This window comes from Thunnus maccoyii, chromosome 19, assembly GCF_910596095.1.
Source record: "Thunnus maccoyii chromosome 19, fThuMac1.1, whole genome shotgun sequence".
Lineage (NCBI taxonomy): Eukaryota > Metazoa > Chordata > Actinopteri > Scombriformes > Scombridae > Thunnus > Thunnus maccoyii.
In genome coordinates this window covers 13655114-13671165 of record NC_056551.1, presented here as the reverse complement: position 1 = coordinate 13671165, position 16052 = coordinate 13655114, and the positions used below count along the sequence as shown (strand labels likewise).

At 38.8% G+C, this 16052-nt stretch overlaps 1 protein-coding gene across 3 annotated transcripts in view; it reads left to right on the top strand.

Annotated features, from left to right (window-relative positions):
• The window catches only part of gnaz (guanine nucleotide binding protein (G protein), alpha z polypeptide), a 31424-nt gene extending 24221 nt beyond the window's left edge, over positions 1-7203 (top strand). For all 3 annotated transcript variants that reach the window (XM_042396104.1, XM_042396105.1, XM_042396106.1), the window contains exon 3: positions 4273-7203. In XM_042396104.1, the coding sequence (XP_042252038.1) occupies positions 4273-4617 (345 nt within the window). In that variant the 3' untranslated portion in view covers positions 4618-7203. The remainder of the gene's footprint in view (positions 1-4272) is intronic.
• The last annotated feature ends 8849 nt before the right edge of the window (positions 7204-16052 follow it).

The window sequence follows — 16052 nt, the reverse complement described above, 5'->3', positions numbered from 1 at the left end:
GCACCAGCTCACACAAGACAGAAAATACACCATAATAATTACAGTACAACATTTACCCATCAACCCATTCCCTGATGCATTTTCCCCTGTCCCATCCCTGTCTTCATAATGAATCAGTTGCCATGGTTACTGTTGCTTAGCAACAGGCCAGTCAAATGCTCCTAATCCTGCGCTGTTGACAGTGAGCTGTGACTAGGGAAGGGAAGGGGAGAGGAAGGGAGGGGAAGGGAGGGGGAGTTGTACAGCAAACAGCAGTGCTGGAGAGAATAGATATGAGGCGTATATGTGAATGCATGCATGTATTGTGCGCCTGTGTGTGTGCTATGAATGTGTAGTGCAGTTTTATATGTAATAGCTGAGGCTGAGCAACTGCAGTGAATTCTGTGCGCATGTGAGGTGAAAATGAAGAGCGTAGATGAGAGGTTAGCTCTTGTTTAAGCTTGTGTTGGCCAAACATCAAGGCGGACACTGAATGCAGTGTCAGCTCTATGTCTATTGTTTCAATTATTATTTTATTAATCTTTCAAACAGGATTTAATGACCTGTCACATGAAAGAAGACTGGAAATTAATTAATGTAAGGCGTTTCATGTTTTTATGTCAGAGTTTGTCATGTGCACTTTTCCTTTTGAGCCACAGCGAAGATGACGCATGAACTGAACTGAATGTAAAATTACATTTTCCCTGAACAGTGACTTTCTAAATCACACCGACAGTCCCTTCACAAACACACAGGCAGGTGTCAGGCTGCTACATGTATTCAGGAATATTCCCTCGCTCAGCCGCAGAATCTTAACCGACTAATGGGTTATCAAAGGCATTACTATCATGTAATTGATTCGCTTCATATGACATAATGATGTTTTGAAAAATAGCTTTCTAGGAAACAGAATGAGACTCTTCAAGGACACACAAATTGAAAAAAAAAATCATATCATGTTTTTTTTGCCAATATTTTCCTTACCAGGCTATACACGCTTACGTAGGTTTCAATGTATCCCCTATACTATAGCTATTGTATTACTAAATGGTAATAGCAATGCACTGTGGTGTGCAAGTGTATTGACTCAATGTTGAGTGTTACAAGAATGATCCACGGTGACCTCCACTTCACAATCTGAAGGTTTAGTGCTGCACACAACTATCCAGGTCACATGTATTAAGTTAGCCCATCCATACAAGTCTCTCTTTATGCATCATGGTATAACAAAGCTTTTATTTGTGATCGTTTTAGGACGGCAGACATTGCATTACTCATGTCATAACCAGACAAATACACAAAATAGTTTAGTTAGTTTATATGTGATTAGAACATAATGAAAAATGTGATCCCGATGAGAATCTAGCACAAGAAAGATATGTAGAGCTGTAAAGTGTTTGTTTGTTTTCACGTCTAAACCCTGCAGTGTTGCTGCTCACAGTAACAGAGACATTAGTAATTAAAAGCAGGGGGGGGAAAGGAGAGGGAGCAGCCTGAATAATGTAATTTTCAGGTACAGCAGAAAAAGCATGGTGACATAAAAAATCATCTGGGTAGATAAGTGCAGAGCGCCCCTTCTTGTAAGGCAGTGACTTTTAAAATGAACCTTAATGAATTAGGATGGGGTGGCTTTCACACTTAAGTGATTTGTATTTATGGGAAACAAAGCAGTGACACTGGGATGAACTTCCTCATTAATACTTAAGCTTAATTAAGGCCTGCGCCTCTGGAGTACTCTGACAGGAGGAGGTGAAGGGGAAAGCAGTGTGTGTGTGTGTGTGTGTGTGGGTACGTATGTGTGTGTGCGTGTCTGTGTGATGGTGGGAGGCAAAGGAAGGGGGGGGTCTGCATGCTTTAGTGCTCCTGGGCGCTGCTCTTCCCCTCCTCCCGCTCCCACATTAAGAAACTCTTACTGTACAAGCGCTGTAGTGGCCAGGTGAAGACACTAGAGACTCCCTGGGCTGTCTCCTGTCCCGCTCTCATAGCAGCAGCTCCTGTTTTGACACCCTGGAGAGAGGAGGACTGAGGTCAAACAGCATGTCAGACTTTGTGTAGTGTACTATGTTTAGGGGCCAGCCTTAGTCCCCGAGGATACATACTTTTACAGAAAGGAGAGATTATGTTTCAATCTAATCGGGTAACATGTGAGAAAATGGGAGTGAAAAGGAAGACATATGGCTAAAAATGGAAAGAGCCGTTTTAACCCTTCAGTGAAAACCTGGGGTCACTGACTGATAAGACAAAAAGGTCTTTTTGGAGAAAATGCATACAGTATCCAATACCTTGTTTGCAATATTTGGGGGTCAGACCTTAATTTACTTCCATTTTATTTTTGGGAATGTTTTTTATCCATCAGAGATGTCTTTATTATGCGCTGCTCTGTCAAATTTGACAAACTGCCTGGAAAAACGTTCTTCTATTAAAAGCTAGTACTAGTTTGTTTTGCGACTAATCTATATTAAGGCATTATTTTTAAGTGAAAGTATTTTAATACTCCCATGATAATTTATCATAAAGAGGCAGCTTTAATGGATATGAATAATCCAACATGTTTTTTTTTCTTCTTAACTTAGCTGCCGTAAAAGCATTTTTTTGGGCTGCATCTAAGGGTTACATGCAACTTTTGGTTTCTCATAACTGTAGTCTTTTCATCATTTTCCAAAAATAGTGCACTTACACCACTGAATAACCAGGGTTTACTTTGAATCTGCACTATGATTGTCTAATCCTTCACTATTCCCCTCAGTATCATTTTTTTCATGCTGTGCAGATCTTGTGATTTGCTCAGAGCATCATGTTGTTTCTGTAACCTTTTAAACAACAGTCTTCCATCTGACAACCTCCCAGTCACAAGCTACTGGCCACTCGCCACACGCCAGCAGCTGCCATGAACAGATCAACTTTCTTTTTCTTTCTTTTCTCTTATACATTAAACGTCACATGAGCACAAACTGCGGGGAAGTGCACAGAGGCATACATACACAGACTTTCCTCTTCTGTACGAAAACCAACATAATTTACCACTGTTATTTACTGTAAATAGGGTATATTTTAACACAAAATATTTTTAAAATGACTTGAATTCCCATTTAAATATATATTTTATAATGTCCTGTCTTGCATATAGTGGGAGCACATGCAAAAAAGCTAAATAATAAACAAGTTACATTAAAAAAACATGTTTGAATTATGGCACAGTGTTTAACTTGTGGTTGAATGCTGATGATCCAGTCACACTGTTCATATTTTTGTTTCTGATGCAAGTCTTGCTGTTACTCATCTGTGCTCTCCTCTTACTGTATCTTATGACTAACTAATTTGACTACAGGACATGGCAGCCATCACTGATTTCCGTTATACAGTTGTGAAATCCATCCAAGAATTTTACTTCAGCCTACAGGAATTTTGGAGAAAGAAATGTGACACCGAATGTCGGTCCTTTTGGCTGTAAATGACAATGCACCAACATTTAGAAGAGTACAGACATTTATTTCCATTAAATTAAGTTTTTAAAAAAAGTAGATTTTAAGCATCTAAATGAATCATTAACAGTAGCACTGTACTGTAGCATGAGTTAAATGGAAGAAGTTAAAGTTGTTGTTGTTTTCTTTATACAAGCGAGTCCCAGTTGCAGAGTGATTCTGTTATGATAGACTATATAAGGTTAGAGCAGTCTGTCTTCAGTGTAAACAGCCTGTCGACATGGTCTTTGTCGCTGCTTGCACATGATTCATCCAAAATATCAGATAAAACAATTATTGTAATATTTACAATTATACCTCACAACAGAGTGAGATGTTTCTGTATAATAATAATTAAATAAAATTAAGACCAAACCTATTCTGTATGACTGATAGTTTCACATTTTTTGACTTGGAGAAAGTGAGAGGTGGTAAAAAAAGAAGTAGCTGTTTCAGTGGAGAATGTGAGAGTTCAAACACAGGCCTTCATCTGTCTGAGTCTCAAGTCTATGTTGACATAACAAAGAACGCGTACCTTTGGCTAGTCAAGTGGATATATGTGACATGTGCTCCATGACTTTAGACCTCCTCTTATCTTACTGTCTTCATTTTCACCCTAATATCTTGCCATGACCTTAAATGCTCCAGTTTTTTTCTCTTCCGTTGTGCCAAATCACATGATCTTGCTTGTGTGAATGAGGTCTGATTGTGTAATGAATTGGATTGATTTGTGCTGTTCCCTCAAAGTAAATACTACTCTTTCTTAGCTCTGAAATCCTCGCGGTCTGATCCTCTTTTTTTTATTTCCTTTTTTCTCTCCACATCCACACAGAGCCGCATGGCCGAGAGCTTGCGCCTGTTCGACTCCATCTGCAACAACAACTGGTTCACCAACACGTCGCTCATCCTCTTCCTCAACAAGAAGGACCTGTTGGCTGAGAAGATCAAACGCATTCCTCTGACAGTGTGCTTCCCTGACTACAAAGGTCAGAACACCTATGAGGAGGCAGCTGTCTATGTACAACGGCAGTTTGAGGACCTCAACCGCAACAAGGAGACCAAGGAGATCTATTCGCACTTCACCTGTGCCACTGACACCAGCAACATCCAGTTTGTGTTCGACGCTGTCACGGACGTGATCATCCAGAACAATCTCAAGTACATTGGGCTGTGCTAGGACCTGATGTTGGGTTGGGGGGGTGGGGGTGGGGGATGGTGAAGCAGGCTGCTTGGCAGCAGTTGGCCTGCCATCAGGCTGGATAAACAAAAGGCATGTCAGTCTGCCTGATGGTTTATCTCTTTGAAGAGTTGCAACAGAGAACTGCAAAGGAAATGAGGTAGTAAGATGGTCAGGGATGGATGATACTGTAGATTCAGCTGTTTCAGTTGAAACAACAGAGCTGATGGTCAAGATGGGATTTTTACCCAATGTGTTTGCACTGAATATGAGTATGCAGAGACACCCAAACACATGCACACACACGCACACACACATACACACACATCATTATGTTTGCTCACACACAAAATCTATGGATCAACAGTCAAGCACTTGTTTGACAAGACAACACTGGAAATTTTAGACAGCTACCCCTACCTGCCTGCCAAACCTGAGACTGAGTAGTAGGTCTTTACTGGTGGTTTTCGGTTAATTTTGTCTCCTTTATTTTGTTTGCCTGAGAAAATTAATGCTGCTTTACAAGAAGAATTTTGACATAAATCAATGTACTCTTTTTGGATTTTCACCCTAACAATGGTAAACAATGAGCGCACCGGATGAGACATAGGGAGAGCCTGTATTTTTGGGGAAAAAATAAATTGTCAGTAGACATGATGTCACAGGGTTTCTGCCTAAAAAGAGGAAACTGCCACAGTCTAAAACTGAAGTGAAATATGTTTTCTACACACTATTTCTGTTTTTCCCCACCCTACTCTCTAATGTTGTTCTTTTCCTCTCTTTCCTTTATCTTTTTTGTGCTTTAAAAAAAAAAAAGATCATGTCTCTCAAACCTGCTTTTTATAGCGGGTCACTGACTTATAATACCAGGAGAGTGTTATGTTTGGTAGAGTCAAAAGTATTCTTTATGATCATTCCAGTTTCCAGCAAGAGACAACAAAAACAGTGCCAAGATCAGTTTGTAAATAAAACCAGATCCCATCGATTATGTTAATTTTTTGTTCTGTTTTGTTTTTATGGACAAATACATTAAAACATGCATGATTTTGTTACTTTGGGATACTAATATATTTTCTTTGGGATTATGTTCCTCTTTTCTTAGGTTTAAATAATATATTCCCAAAAATATATATAAAAGTCAAACACTGTGTACGATTGTACAGTTGTCAGAGAGGAATCTATTGAAAAGAGTTATATCAATATATAACAGTGATGATAATGTTATGATAATGATAAACAAAAAAAAAAAGATGATGATGATAGTGGTGGTGATGATTGCAAAGATGAGAAGGAAAACCTCACTACAAAGCTAGCATGAGAAGAGATAGTGAATCAAAGGAGAACAAGACTGTAGAAAAATCTAAAAACGAAGAAGCAAACCGGGAAAATTCAATCTTCCTTGCATTATCTAAGTGAAAATTGTAAACAGTCAGTCAGTATGATGTGTAAATATACTGTAAGGTACACTCTTTGTTCAAGCAAATGAAAATAAAAGTTGAGTTGGGATACTGTAAGTGAGATAAAGAGAGAGCGAGAGAAAGAGAAGGAGGAAAACCCCACTCCGCTCCTCCTCTTACCCTTTCTTTTCAGTTAAGAGGGTGACGCGCAAACAACTCAGCTAAGGGCTTCAGGCTTGACTTTATGGGATGTCCACTTCAACAAAAGACAAAACAATTTAAAAAGAAATATAAAAAGGACAATAACTATGAATAAAACAACTTATGCAAATTTTCATGGTGTAGTAAATGTGTTTTTGGGTGGTCGTGTCAAAAGTGCTTACAATGTGTTTGGGATGGGAATGTTCATAGACAATGGACTCCTGTTGCCATAAACATAATCTGTCTTATACTTTCGTAATTACACTGCGTCAAATGATTTGCAACCTGGAGTGGAACATAGCGTCCAAAATCCTTGCTTCTATCCACAGTGTCCAAAATCATGACATAAAAAGTGTTTGTCCCCGGTATACAACGTAGCTGCTGGGGCAAGAATAATTTGGACATAAAGTATGCAATTAAGTTACTCCTGAGTGAATCTTTACAATGCTGCGATGTACAGATTCCACTCTAATTAGTGTATAAACCCCAACTGACCCTAAAATTCTGCTGAAGGGTATAGGGGGTTTCTTTTGTTTGCTTATTTGCATTTTTCAGTCTTTAAACAGTTAAATCGCACATTAATCATAAAAATTAGTTTTATTTTATGCAATATTTATGCAGTGAAGTTTTGGCAAATCTTAACTACTGCATAAACAGTGAGTAGGTGTTTATGAACATGTTCAGAGGAGATAAGTAACATGATGATGTTTCTAACCACCAGGCCAGCCTGTTACCTATCTGTTATACTCATGGGTTATGAATATTTTTCACGTGTAAATACAGTAATAAGGCTTTCAGTACATCAGACATATAACATTGCAGTACAGTGTGGCTGATGATTTTTTTTCTTGTTATTTTTTTTAGCTTTATTTACATCACTGTGTGAAAAAACGTCTCCAAGTCACGGGGGTATTCTTTTGTGGATTGATTTAAGCAACAGTGGGAATTTGTTTGAGAGATGAACATAAATAAAATCCACTGCTGAGAAGGGAGAGCTCTGCTGAAATCATGCCTTGTGACTGTCATGTTGTAGGAGTTGGTGCCAACAATAAAAAATGACTGAGTTACAGGATGGGAAAATAGCAGCTAAAACAAAATAAAAAAAGAGGAATTCCTCTATTTAATCATTCAAATAGATCAGGAAGTGACTCTGAGTGAAATTTTATGGACAAATTGGTCAGCAGTGGGGACAGGGTTTTTGTCCAGACTGTTTTGTCACAAGGTGGTGCTGAACTACTGATGTTAAATTGATAAGACTGAAAATTCACCACCTGGGAGTAATTCACACAGGAGTCAATTAATGAATGAAATTGCAAGGAATTAACACAAACACTAAATGCAGAAGACTGAATTTATTTTCACTGTTATAGTAAAGACTGAGCACAAATATTCTAGATAATCTGGCCAATACTGTCTCTCTGATAACATTCAATTCCCAATTTAAACAGGGCAAAACTATAATAATATCATTTAACTGGATTACATCTGAGTAACAGTATTTTACTGCAGAAAATGTATTATACAAAGAAGAAAATGTGAACAAGCCTTACACTGAAAACAACTGAATTCAAGCTGAAAACATGTACAAGGACATCAACCAGACTATATGTAAGCTGTGCACGCAGTAGTAAAATATGTATGACTCACAGAATCACATTAAACTGTGACCAAGTGCAATAAATGCAGAGAAGTTCATACATGTGACACTGATACACAGACAAACAGACAACGTACAGTTTCAGTAAGAATATTTACTCATACGGTAAAAGTCAAAAGAACAACATGTACTGCAAAAAACACTCACAAATGATTTCCATTAATACTGTAACAGACTAACAAGTCCTCCAAATTAAATGACTACGTAGGTTGTTTGTACCATGAAACTCCAGAATGACCCAGTAAAAGTGAGGTAAAGGAATAAGACTGCGGACGTTGCCAGGATTACGAGGAACATGCAGAAACCACTTTGCTTCAAAAAATATGACAATGATCAATGATTAAAAAAGCAATTTTGTGTATTTATTTGGTGCAGAAATGGTCCAAGGTCTCAACATTTTGGGATATCTTTAGTAACATCGTGGTTAACATTATGTTTAACAGGGTTCATGTGACATAATGCTGTGGGAGAAAGTTGGCAAAGTAAATCTGCCATTTAAAAAAGATAAAAAAAGAAAAAAACGTCAAACAAGGACACACAACCAAACTGCTAACCTGACACTGAGATATGGAGGAATTGGGTAAAAAGGGAATAAAACACAAATATAAAGATAGCTCATGATGCAATCTGTCCTGATATGAACTACAGGTGAAAAACATGTTGCTGTAATGTTTGGGAGCCGAGTTTACAAATACTTCTTTCTTTACTTTTAGATTTTGGAAGCATCAAAAGAGCTTTGTCCATAGATGTGAGATTCAAACTAGGGCCAGGCCAACCTCAGATTTGTCATCAATATCAAGAAATTCTATCTAATAAGGAGAAGGGTTTGAGGGCATTTCTAAATTATGTAAGTACTTCACAAACAACTGTGGGCACAAATAGAAAATTCTTGGCCCTATGATGACAGTTCTGAAACAATAAATATCTATTATCCCTGGCATGTCCCACCATCCCAGTCTATTTCTAGTCCTCCTTAATCATTCAAACAGTTAAAAAGAATAGAAGGATAGAAAAGATGGGTCTCCATGCTGCTTCTTGACCTTTTTCATGTTGTTGACCAGCACTTACATACCTCTCCATATTAGCCCCCCCCCCCCAAACTGGTTTCCTCACATTCCCCCCATTAGGTATATCTTGTGATTTCTCTGCTTCCTCATGTCCTCAGTTCCCCTCCCTGGACCTTCTCCCCTCTCCTCAAAGCTTGTCTATCTCCTCCCACTTGCTCCTTGGCTGTAAACTGCCTGGTGACTCAAATGCACAAGCCTTCGGGCAGCTGGGAGAAAATTCCACAAGTCTGTCTTTCTTGGAGGAGTTTTAGTAACTCATCTCCTCTTTCTCTGCCTCTATCTGCTGGCAAATCTGCCATTTACGGGCTTTACGTTCCACCCTTCTGCCTCTGACCCACAGAAGCTTGTCTCTATCCGCTCCTCTCATCTCAGCCCTGCTCAACTTACTCCTCCCTCCTCTGTTCATTTTACAAAAAGAGTGATGACAGCTGAGGCTCATCCTCCAGGCTGCCCTCTGGTCACTGTCTCCTCCTCTGACCCCTCTAACATGAGCTTAATGTCTCCCTCAAACAGTCCTAAATGAAGTCCTAAAAACAATTCCCATGAGCAGACTTAACTTCTGCCCTCCTGAACCCACTCCCTTCTCTCTCTCTCTCCCAGACCGTCGCTGCTGATCTGCTCTACTTCCTGACTGATATCATCAACCCCTCCCTGACATCTGGCTGTGAACCATCTGTCTTCGAGTCAGTTAGAGCCACTGTTCTCCACACAAAACCGTCCCTTGACCCGTCTGACATCCATTATATAATGTTGTTAAGCCTTTCTTTGGCACTCCCTGCTATCACTGTGTGTAGTTTTATCTATCTAGAAACTGGACTTGTTAGGTACAAGTCCAGTTGCAGCCAGGCCAGTGAAAGACTAAGAAATTCAGTATTACCAATATTGAATAATCTTAATTTAAGCTTTTTGTTTGTTTGTTTACTTCTCAACGTGATGGTCCAGATTAGTGGCTTTTTTAAAGGAAGCTGTGCTAAAAACACAGTGGTACACATTACATGTCTTGGAAGTGTAGTCAATATTATATTAGTAGTTTTATGAGCAATAACCATATTCAGAAGCACTGCTGGCAATTGCTTAGAACAAGTTCAAGAATCAACTATTATTTCTCAAATTATAACCAGACTAAGAGTCTACAACCATGTAACAATAGTATGTTAACATGCCCCTAACATACTAAGCTGGTATAACATTTACCAGTTTAGTGTGTTAGCATGCTAATAGGTAGTAATTAGCACTAAACACAAAGCACACCTATGGCTGATGGGACTGTCCTTAGTTTTGAAATAATAAACCAAAGTATTGGATTGGTTAAAATTTTGGGCTGTTGGTGGTGCTAGATGAAAAGTCTCGGGATCGCCAAAGTTATTAAAATTCATCCTGCGGGGGACATCATTGTGAACTTAGTGGTGAGGAAATGTCAGGGGATCAATCATCAAAGTCAGTAGAATCATCATCATCATTTGGGAACCATGAATGTCCATACAAAATTTCAGATATTTCAGTTCAGGACCAAAGTGGTGGACCAACTGACTAGCTGACCAACAGACTGGCATTGCCAACCCTAAAGCTAAAAATATCTAACAATCCACAGGAAAGCATCCTATGGTAGTAATCCGATGAGGATAAACACCTAAAATGAATTTACCCTGCGAGGCAGCTGGATTCATAAGATCACGACATCACGCAAGAATCCATCTTGTGTCAGGCTTCAAGCTATGTGCTTGTGTCCAAACCACCAGTGATTTGGACCAATCAGCGTCCAAAGAGGATTCTCATGTGATCTCTTGATCTCGCGAATCCAACTGCCTCCAAGGTAAGACGATGATAGACGGTAATAGACAGATGATTCATCCAATCACCTGCCAAGTATTTTTTGAAAGTGCCTGCCCTTTTCCAAACAGTTTCCAAGGACGACTTCTGAGATGGTTTTGTGTAACAAACCATCTGGTGTGTCAGGTCAAAAATGAATGGCCATATTGGTTTAAAATCTAGGTCTACTGTTGCCTCCTGGTTTATACGTGCATGAATGTTACAATCACAGTGATGTGTGTTGTGCAGAAATCATTTCTTTTTATCCACTGCCAATTCAAGACCCTCTCTGCAGGCTCTGTTGTCATTTTGTTAGCTCTCCTCTTGTGCCAGCCATATATGCCAGAAGACTGCCAGCCCTGCAGACAGTGAACACTCTATAGCCTTCCTCTATTGGCAAATACAATGAACATAACATCTCCATCAGCTTCTCAGAAAATACCATTTGTTCTGATGTGGGCCTCCTCTGTATACAGCAGTAGAATGTATGGCCTAGCAAGATAACTGCAGTGGATTTCAAGAATTTGTTATGCTGCTCTGATGAGCAAAACCAAACCAAGCCCTCCTTGCTGAAGCCTGGATGTACTGAAAACAATGGCCTATCTTACCAGGCCTTTGGTGATGCCTAAAGCCTTGATCAAGTCCATCTCACGGTGCTTTTGGGTATCAGATAAAAACGTGCCAACATTCCTCTACTGAAGCAAAGGGTATGACTGCGACTGATTTTTAACTCAGCAGTAGAGGTTGGGTGGGATGGCAGGCCAATATAGACTGAATCATACAAATAAGAGGGTTAGGGCTCGGTCACACCAGCATTTATAGATATCTGACCAAAATCTATTCATTTCAATTGAATCCCTATGATCAGTGGATTCACTTGCAGAGGGTTGCTTACTCATAGAGTTAAACTTTTTTTCAACTTTTAAAACATAAATATGTGCCATCCAGCATCACTTATTTTATGAGGACACGCAAATTTCCTGGAGCCAATTTCTGGTGTGAGCAGGCACTTAGACTTCAGAGCTCACTTGAGGTGTGAACAGCTGAGTAATGTTAGAAAAAGAAACCAATGGAAAACTAGTGGTACACCATCATGTAACAGTTTCCATATTTTATGGTACTGAGCATTAGGCATGATCAAACCAGGCTCTTTAGGGGCCAGGACTCTAACTTTATACTAGGGCTGCAACTACCAATTACTTTCATTATCAATTAATCTACTGTGTATTTTCTTGATTAATCAGTTACTCATTTGGTCTATAAAATGTCCATAAATATTGAAAAACAGCCGTTAAAATTTCCCACAGCCCAAGTTGACATGTTCAGATCTCTTGTTTTTTCCAACCAACAATCTACAACCCAAAGATATTCGGTTTACTATCATGTATGACAAAGAAAAGCATAAAATTCTCACATTTGAGAAGAGGGAGGCAGCAAATATTTGGCCTTTTTGCTTTAAAAAAGGACTGAAATGATTATTTGATTATTAAAAAAGTGGCCGACTAAATTTCTGTCAATCAACCAATCTATTAACTGACTAATCGTTGCAGCTCTACTTTACACTAATTAACATTGTAAATTTACAGACATTTTTGCCCTGTCATACCTTAAACTGTTTTCTCTACAATAAACAAGACCACTTGCAAGCAAACACAAGCAAATACATAAACTAACACCCTCAGGCCTGAGTCCAACCTCAGTGCCATCTGCAGTGTTGGGCTGGACTATACATAATGGATAGACTGTCCAAACAGACAAAGAGGCTCAAAGTGTATTTGCAGTCACACCAACACACCCAATATGGGCAATAGGAACACTGATTACCGGAATGCTGGAGCACTACTGTATTGCTTTAACATACTGGAAATGAACTAAACAGCAGATTAGATAATACTGTGTCACTGTTATGCACAAGTTACTGTGGTAGTAGATAATGGGTTCAGAAATATCACCTCATGTGTCCTGAAAGTACCTTATTTTCTGTGGTTAGTTTTGGTCAAGTTATCTGCTTATCAGTTCAGGACAGCATGACATGTGGTTGTTAAGCTTGTTCAGGAGGTGAAGCTGAGGCCTACTGATTTCTTGTAGTGGTGGCAAATAAAAAGCACCTAGCTTCCACTGGGTCTCTCCAGCCTCATGATGATCTCTAGTGAAATCCAATACTTCTACAGCTCTAAGAACTGTGGAGGAACAACATGTTGTCTGTTCACATTTCCTAAATGCTAGCTACGTAATTGCCATAATTTGTGGCTGGTCAGTGGCAATTACTGTACCTACAAACACTTTTTAGGTGTGTGGATGTTGGCCAAATGGCCTGCAGTCATTATCAGGGTGAGTACAAATATACTGACTTTAGTGACTCCACCTGTCATTTGCTGTGCTATATAAATTTCACAAACACACACTGTATTTCCCTTATTGACAGCATTTGAGGCTCCAAACATCACTTGTCACATCACTTTCACATGAGCATGACCCTGATTTGCTGTGGTCCTCTAGTAAATCATTTTCATGACTGACTGACATATTGACTTGCATGTGCTTAAAATCAAATCACTGGCCTGCCCTTGTTAAGCTTATACAGCACAGGGAGGGGTTAAAGCTGTGAGGCAAAAGTTGCTCTACATTAATCACAGATTTCCTAGTCAAAGTCATAACACCCTTTTAGTTGTTGCCCTTCTAGAAACTGTGTGGGCCATCCAGATGAAGAACTTACCTCCTTCTTCTTGATCTAAATTTACTACAATACTACTTTTTGTTTGGTTAATTTAGCTGTATTGCAAATTGGGAAACAACTGAATCAATGCACCACTCTAAAGGATAAGGCTGGTGTCATTCTATATTTTTCCATCAATGTGTTTGTCCATCTCTGAATACTTTCTGACTTCTCTACCCAAGCCCACTGGTTCATACCAAAGATGGCACAAATACATAGTTTCAGTCATAAAGTTATTAAAAAGAGGCTTATTAGGTTCTTTACACAGGTGAGCACTTTAGTATTTATCAAATGTTACTCTAACAGGAGTAAATAGTAATAGACTATTTTAAGCAGTGGATTAATACACATTCATTTTTAATCATTTTTGAACAGATGACATAATGACCATGGGCCTCATAAGCCAATTTTCTATCCAATAGCACAAATTTTAACAGAGTTTCCATAAAATCGTCAAAAGAAAATGCGTGTTTCCATCCACTACTGTTGTACAAATATTAGGAGTTGAACAGTTGGTAGCACGTCCCCTGCCATTAAACCATTGCAGAAGAAGAGAGAGGACTTATACACAATTTAATTGTACCTCTGATGAAGGACAGAGAGAGTTTCACTATTTTTATTGTTTCTCCACTGCAGTGTTTCCAAAATTTCATTGACCGGTTTAAGAGGGATGAGGTATACTACCCCCCTTTGCAGAACTGGCAGCAATGTTATTTGAACTGTAGGAGCCCTTTTTGGTCAACTACAAATATTTAACATTAGCAATCAAAATTCTTCATACTCTCTCCTGAACAGGGTGACCAGAATAAAAATCCTATGTCCAGGTGAATAAAATAAGTTTTGAATTGTGAATAATTTCTTTTTGATAAATAACTAAACCATATAAATCCTAATTTTCATCCACATCAGGAACACAGCTGCAACTATTTCCCAATTTGTCTTCTATTTATCGTTATTTCCATGGTGACCATCCATTTCGTGACCCCACTTAAATACATGATTCATTTCCAAGCTCTGTAAGTCCTTTCGTTGTCATATGTTCCATTACTTCACAAAGATCACAAAGATGCGATTCAGAGGAGCAGTCCACCTATAATTAATAGCCTTACGGGCTTCTAAATTCTGGGCAATCTGCCCTCCTGCCATACTTTATTACACCAGTCTAAAAATGCCTCTAATGCTTTATCACTAACATGATCTAACCTGACCTTTTTCATCATCGAAGTCCTGATTTATCCTCTTGTAATAATAATAAAAAATGCATTTATTACAGACTCCCACTTGAAACAAATAAACTTTGTTTACTCGTTGCTTCCCATCCATTTCTTTCTTCTCCTGACATATTCACATGGATTATATAGTAGAGCTGGAAAAAACAGATTTTCCCATGCTTCCAAGTTATTTTTTCACAACATAACTTCAAATTTCAAAATCAGATCTGTGGTTCCCATATGCTCCAAAACACAGCTTTTAATATAGTAATTATGTTTTTGTTAATTAAACAAAGCTTATTTTTCTTGATCAAAAATCCAATTTAAATCTCCATTGGAAATCTGCTTTCTTGAAGGTAATCACCAGGTAAGTCTTTAAAAATAGATACTTAATTACACAACAGATTTGTCTGTAAAGGCCTTTTCTGGCCTTAAGTGCAATCTGTATTTTTTTCCATAATTCATAAATGTTTTCTATTTTGCTCCAAAGCCCTGAGTATCAAACATCAGAGAGCAGGGAATAATCAAACATTCTTAGTTACATTCTTTTATTGGTATCTTACTACCAAAGGTGAATGTCAGTAAGTACAACATTTATTAAAAGAGTAATGCAACAATTCATCATTGCACTCAGCATCGTCAGTCTTACAATGGACTTTTTGAGACAAATAGTCTCAAAATTGATGCACCAGAACCAGAGATATCATATTTTTTTTAATCCACACATTTCTTATTCTTGACAAAACCTGGCGCCTACATTACCCACAATACAACTCAACCATGGACAGTTCAGTTGTAGAGTCTGGTGTGTTAAGCTAGTAGAGGCTAATGTAGCCTTGAGCCGCTAGCCTCAGGCAGAGATGCAGAGTAGGCTGCTGAAGTCTGGTAACCTCACTTCTTTTTAACTCTACACCCCTATATTTTTTGCTGATAAATTTACCAGACTTGCCACAGCTCCCTCTGGGGCAACAAAAGGCTTTATATAACTTTTTCACATATGTAGTAGCACTCCCCATGACCTGTAAACAGCCTTTGATGTGTGAAATCAGAGTAGTTCCCCTTTAACTACAGTTTTGAAGTCGCTTATTGGTGCATTTCCATTTTGAGCAACTTCATACTTCTTCAGTATGGGCTACACTCATCCCTCCATCCATTCTCTAAACTGCTTATCCTGTTGAGGGTCACAGGGAGCCTGAGGCTTTCTAAGCACACATTAGGGAGAAGGCATGGTACTCAACCTATTCACCACTTTCTCTACTGTTAAGCACCTTAATTAGCTCCACCTTCAGCATTATCACCTGTCCTTTTCCCACCACAGCCCAATTCTGATCCACAACTATCCCATCCACATCTCCAACACTCCCTACAGCCCTCACT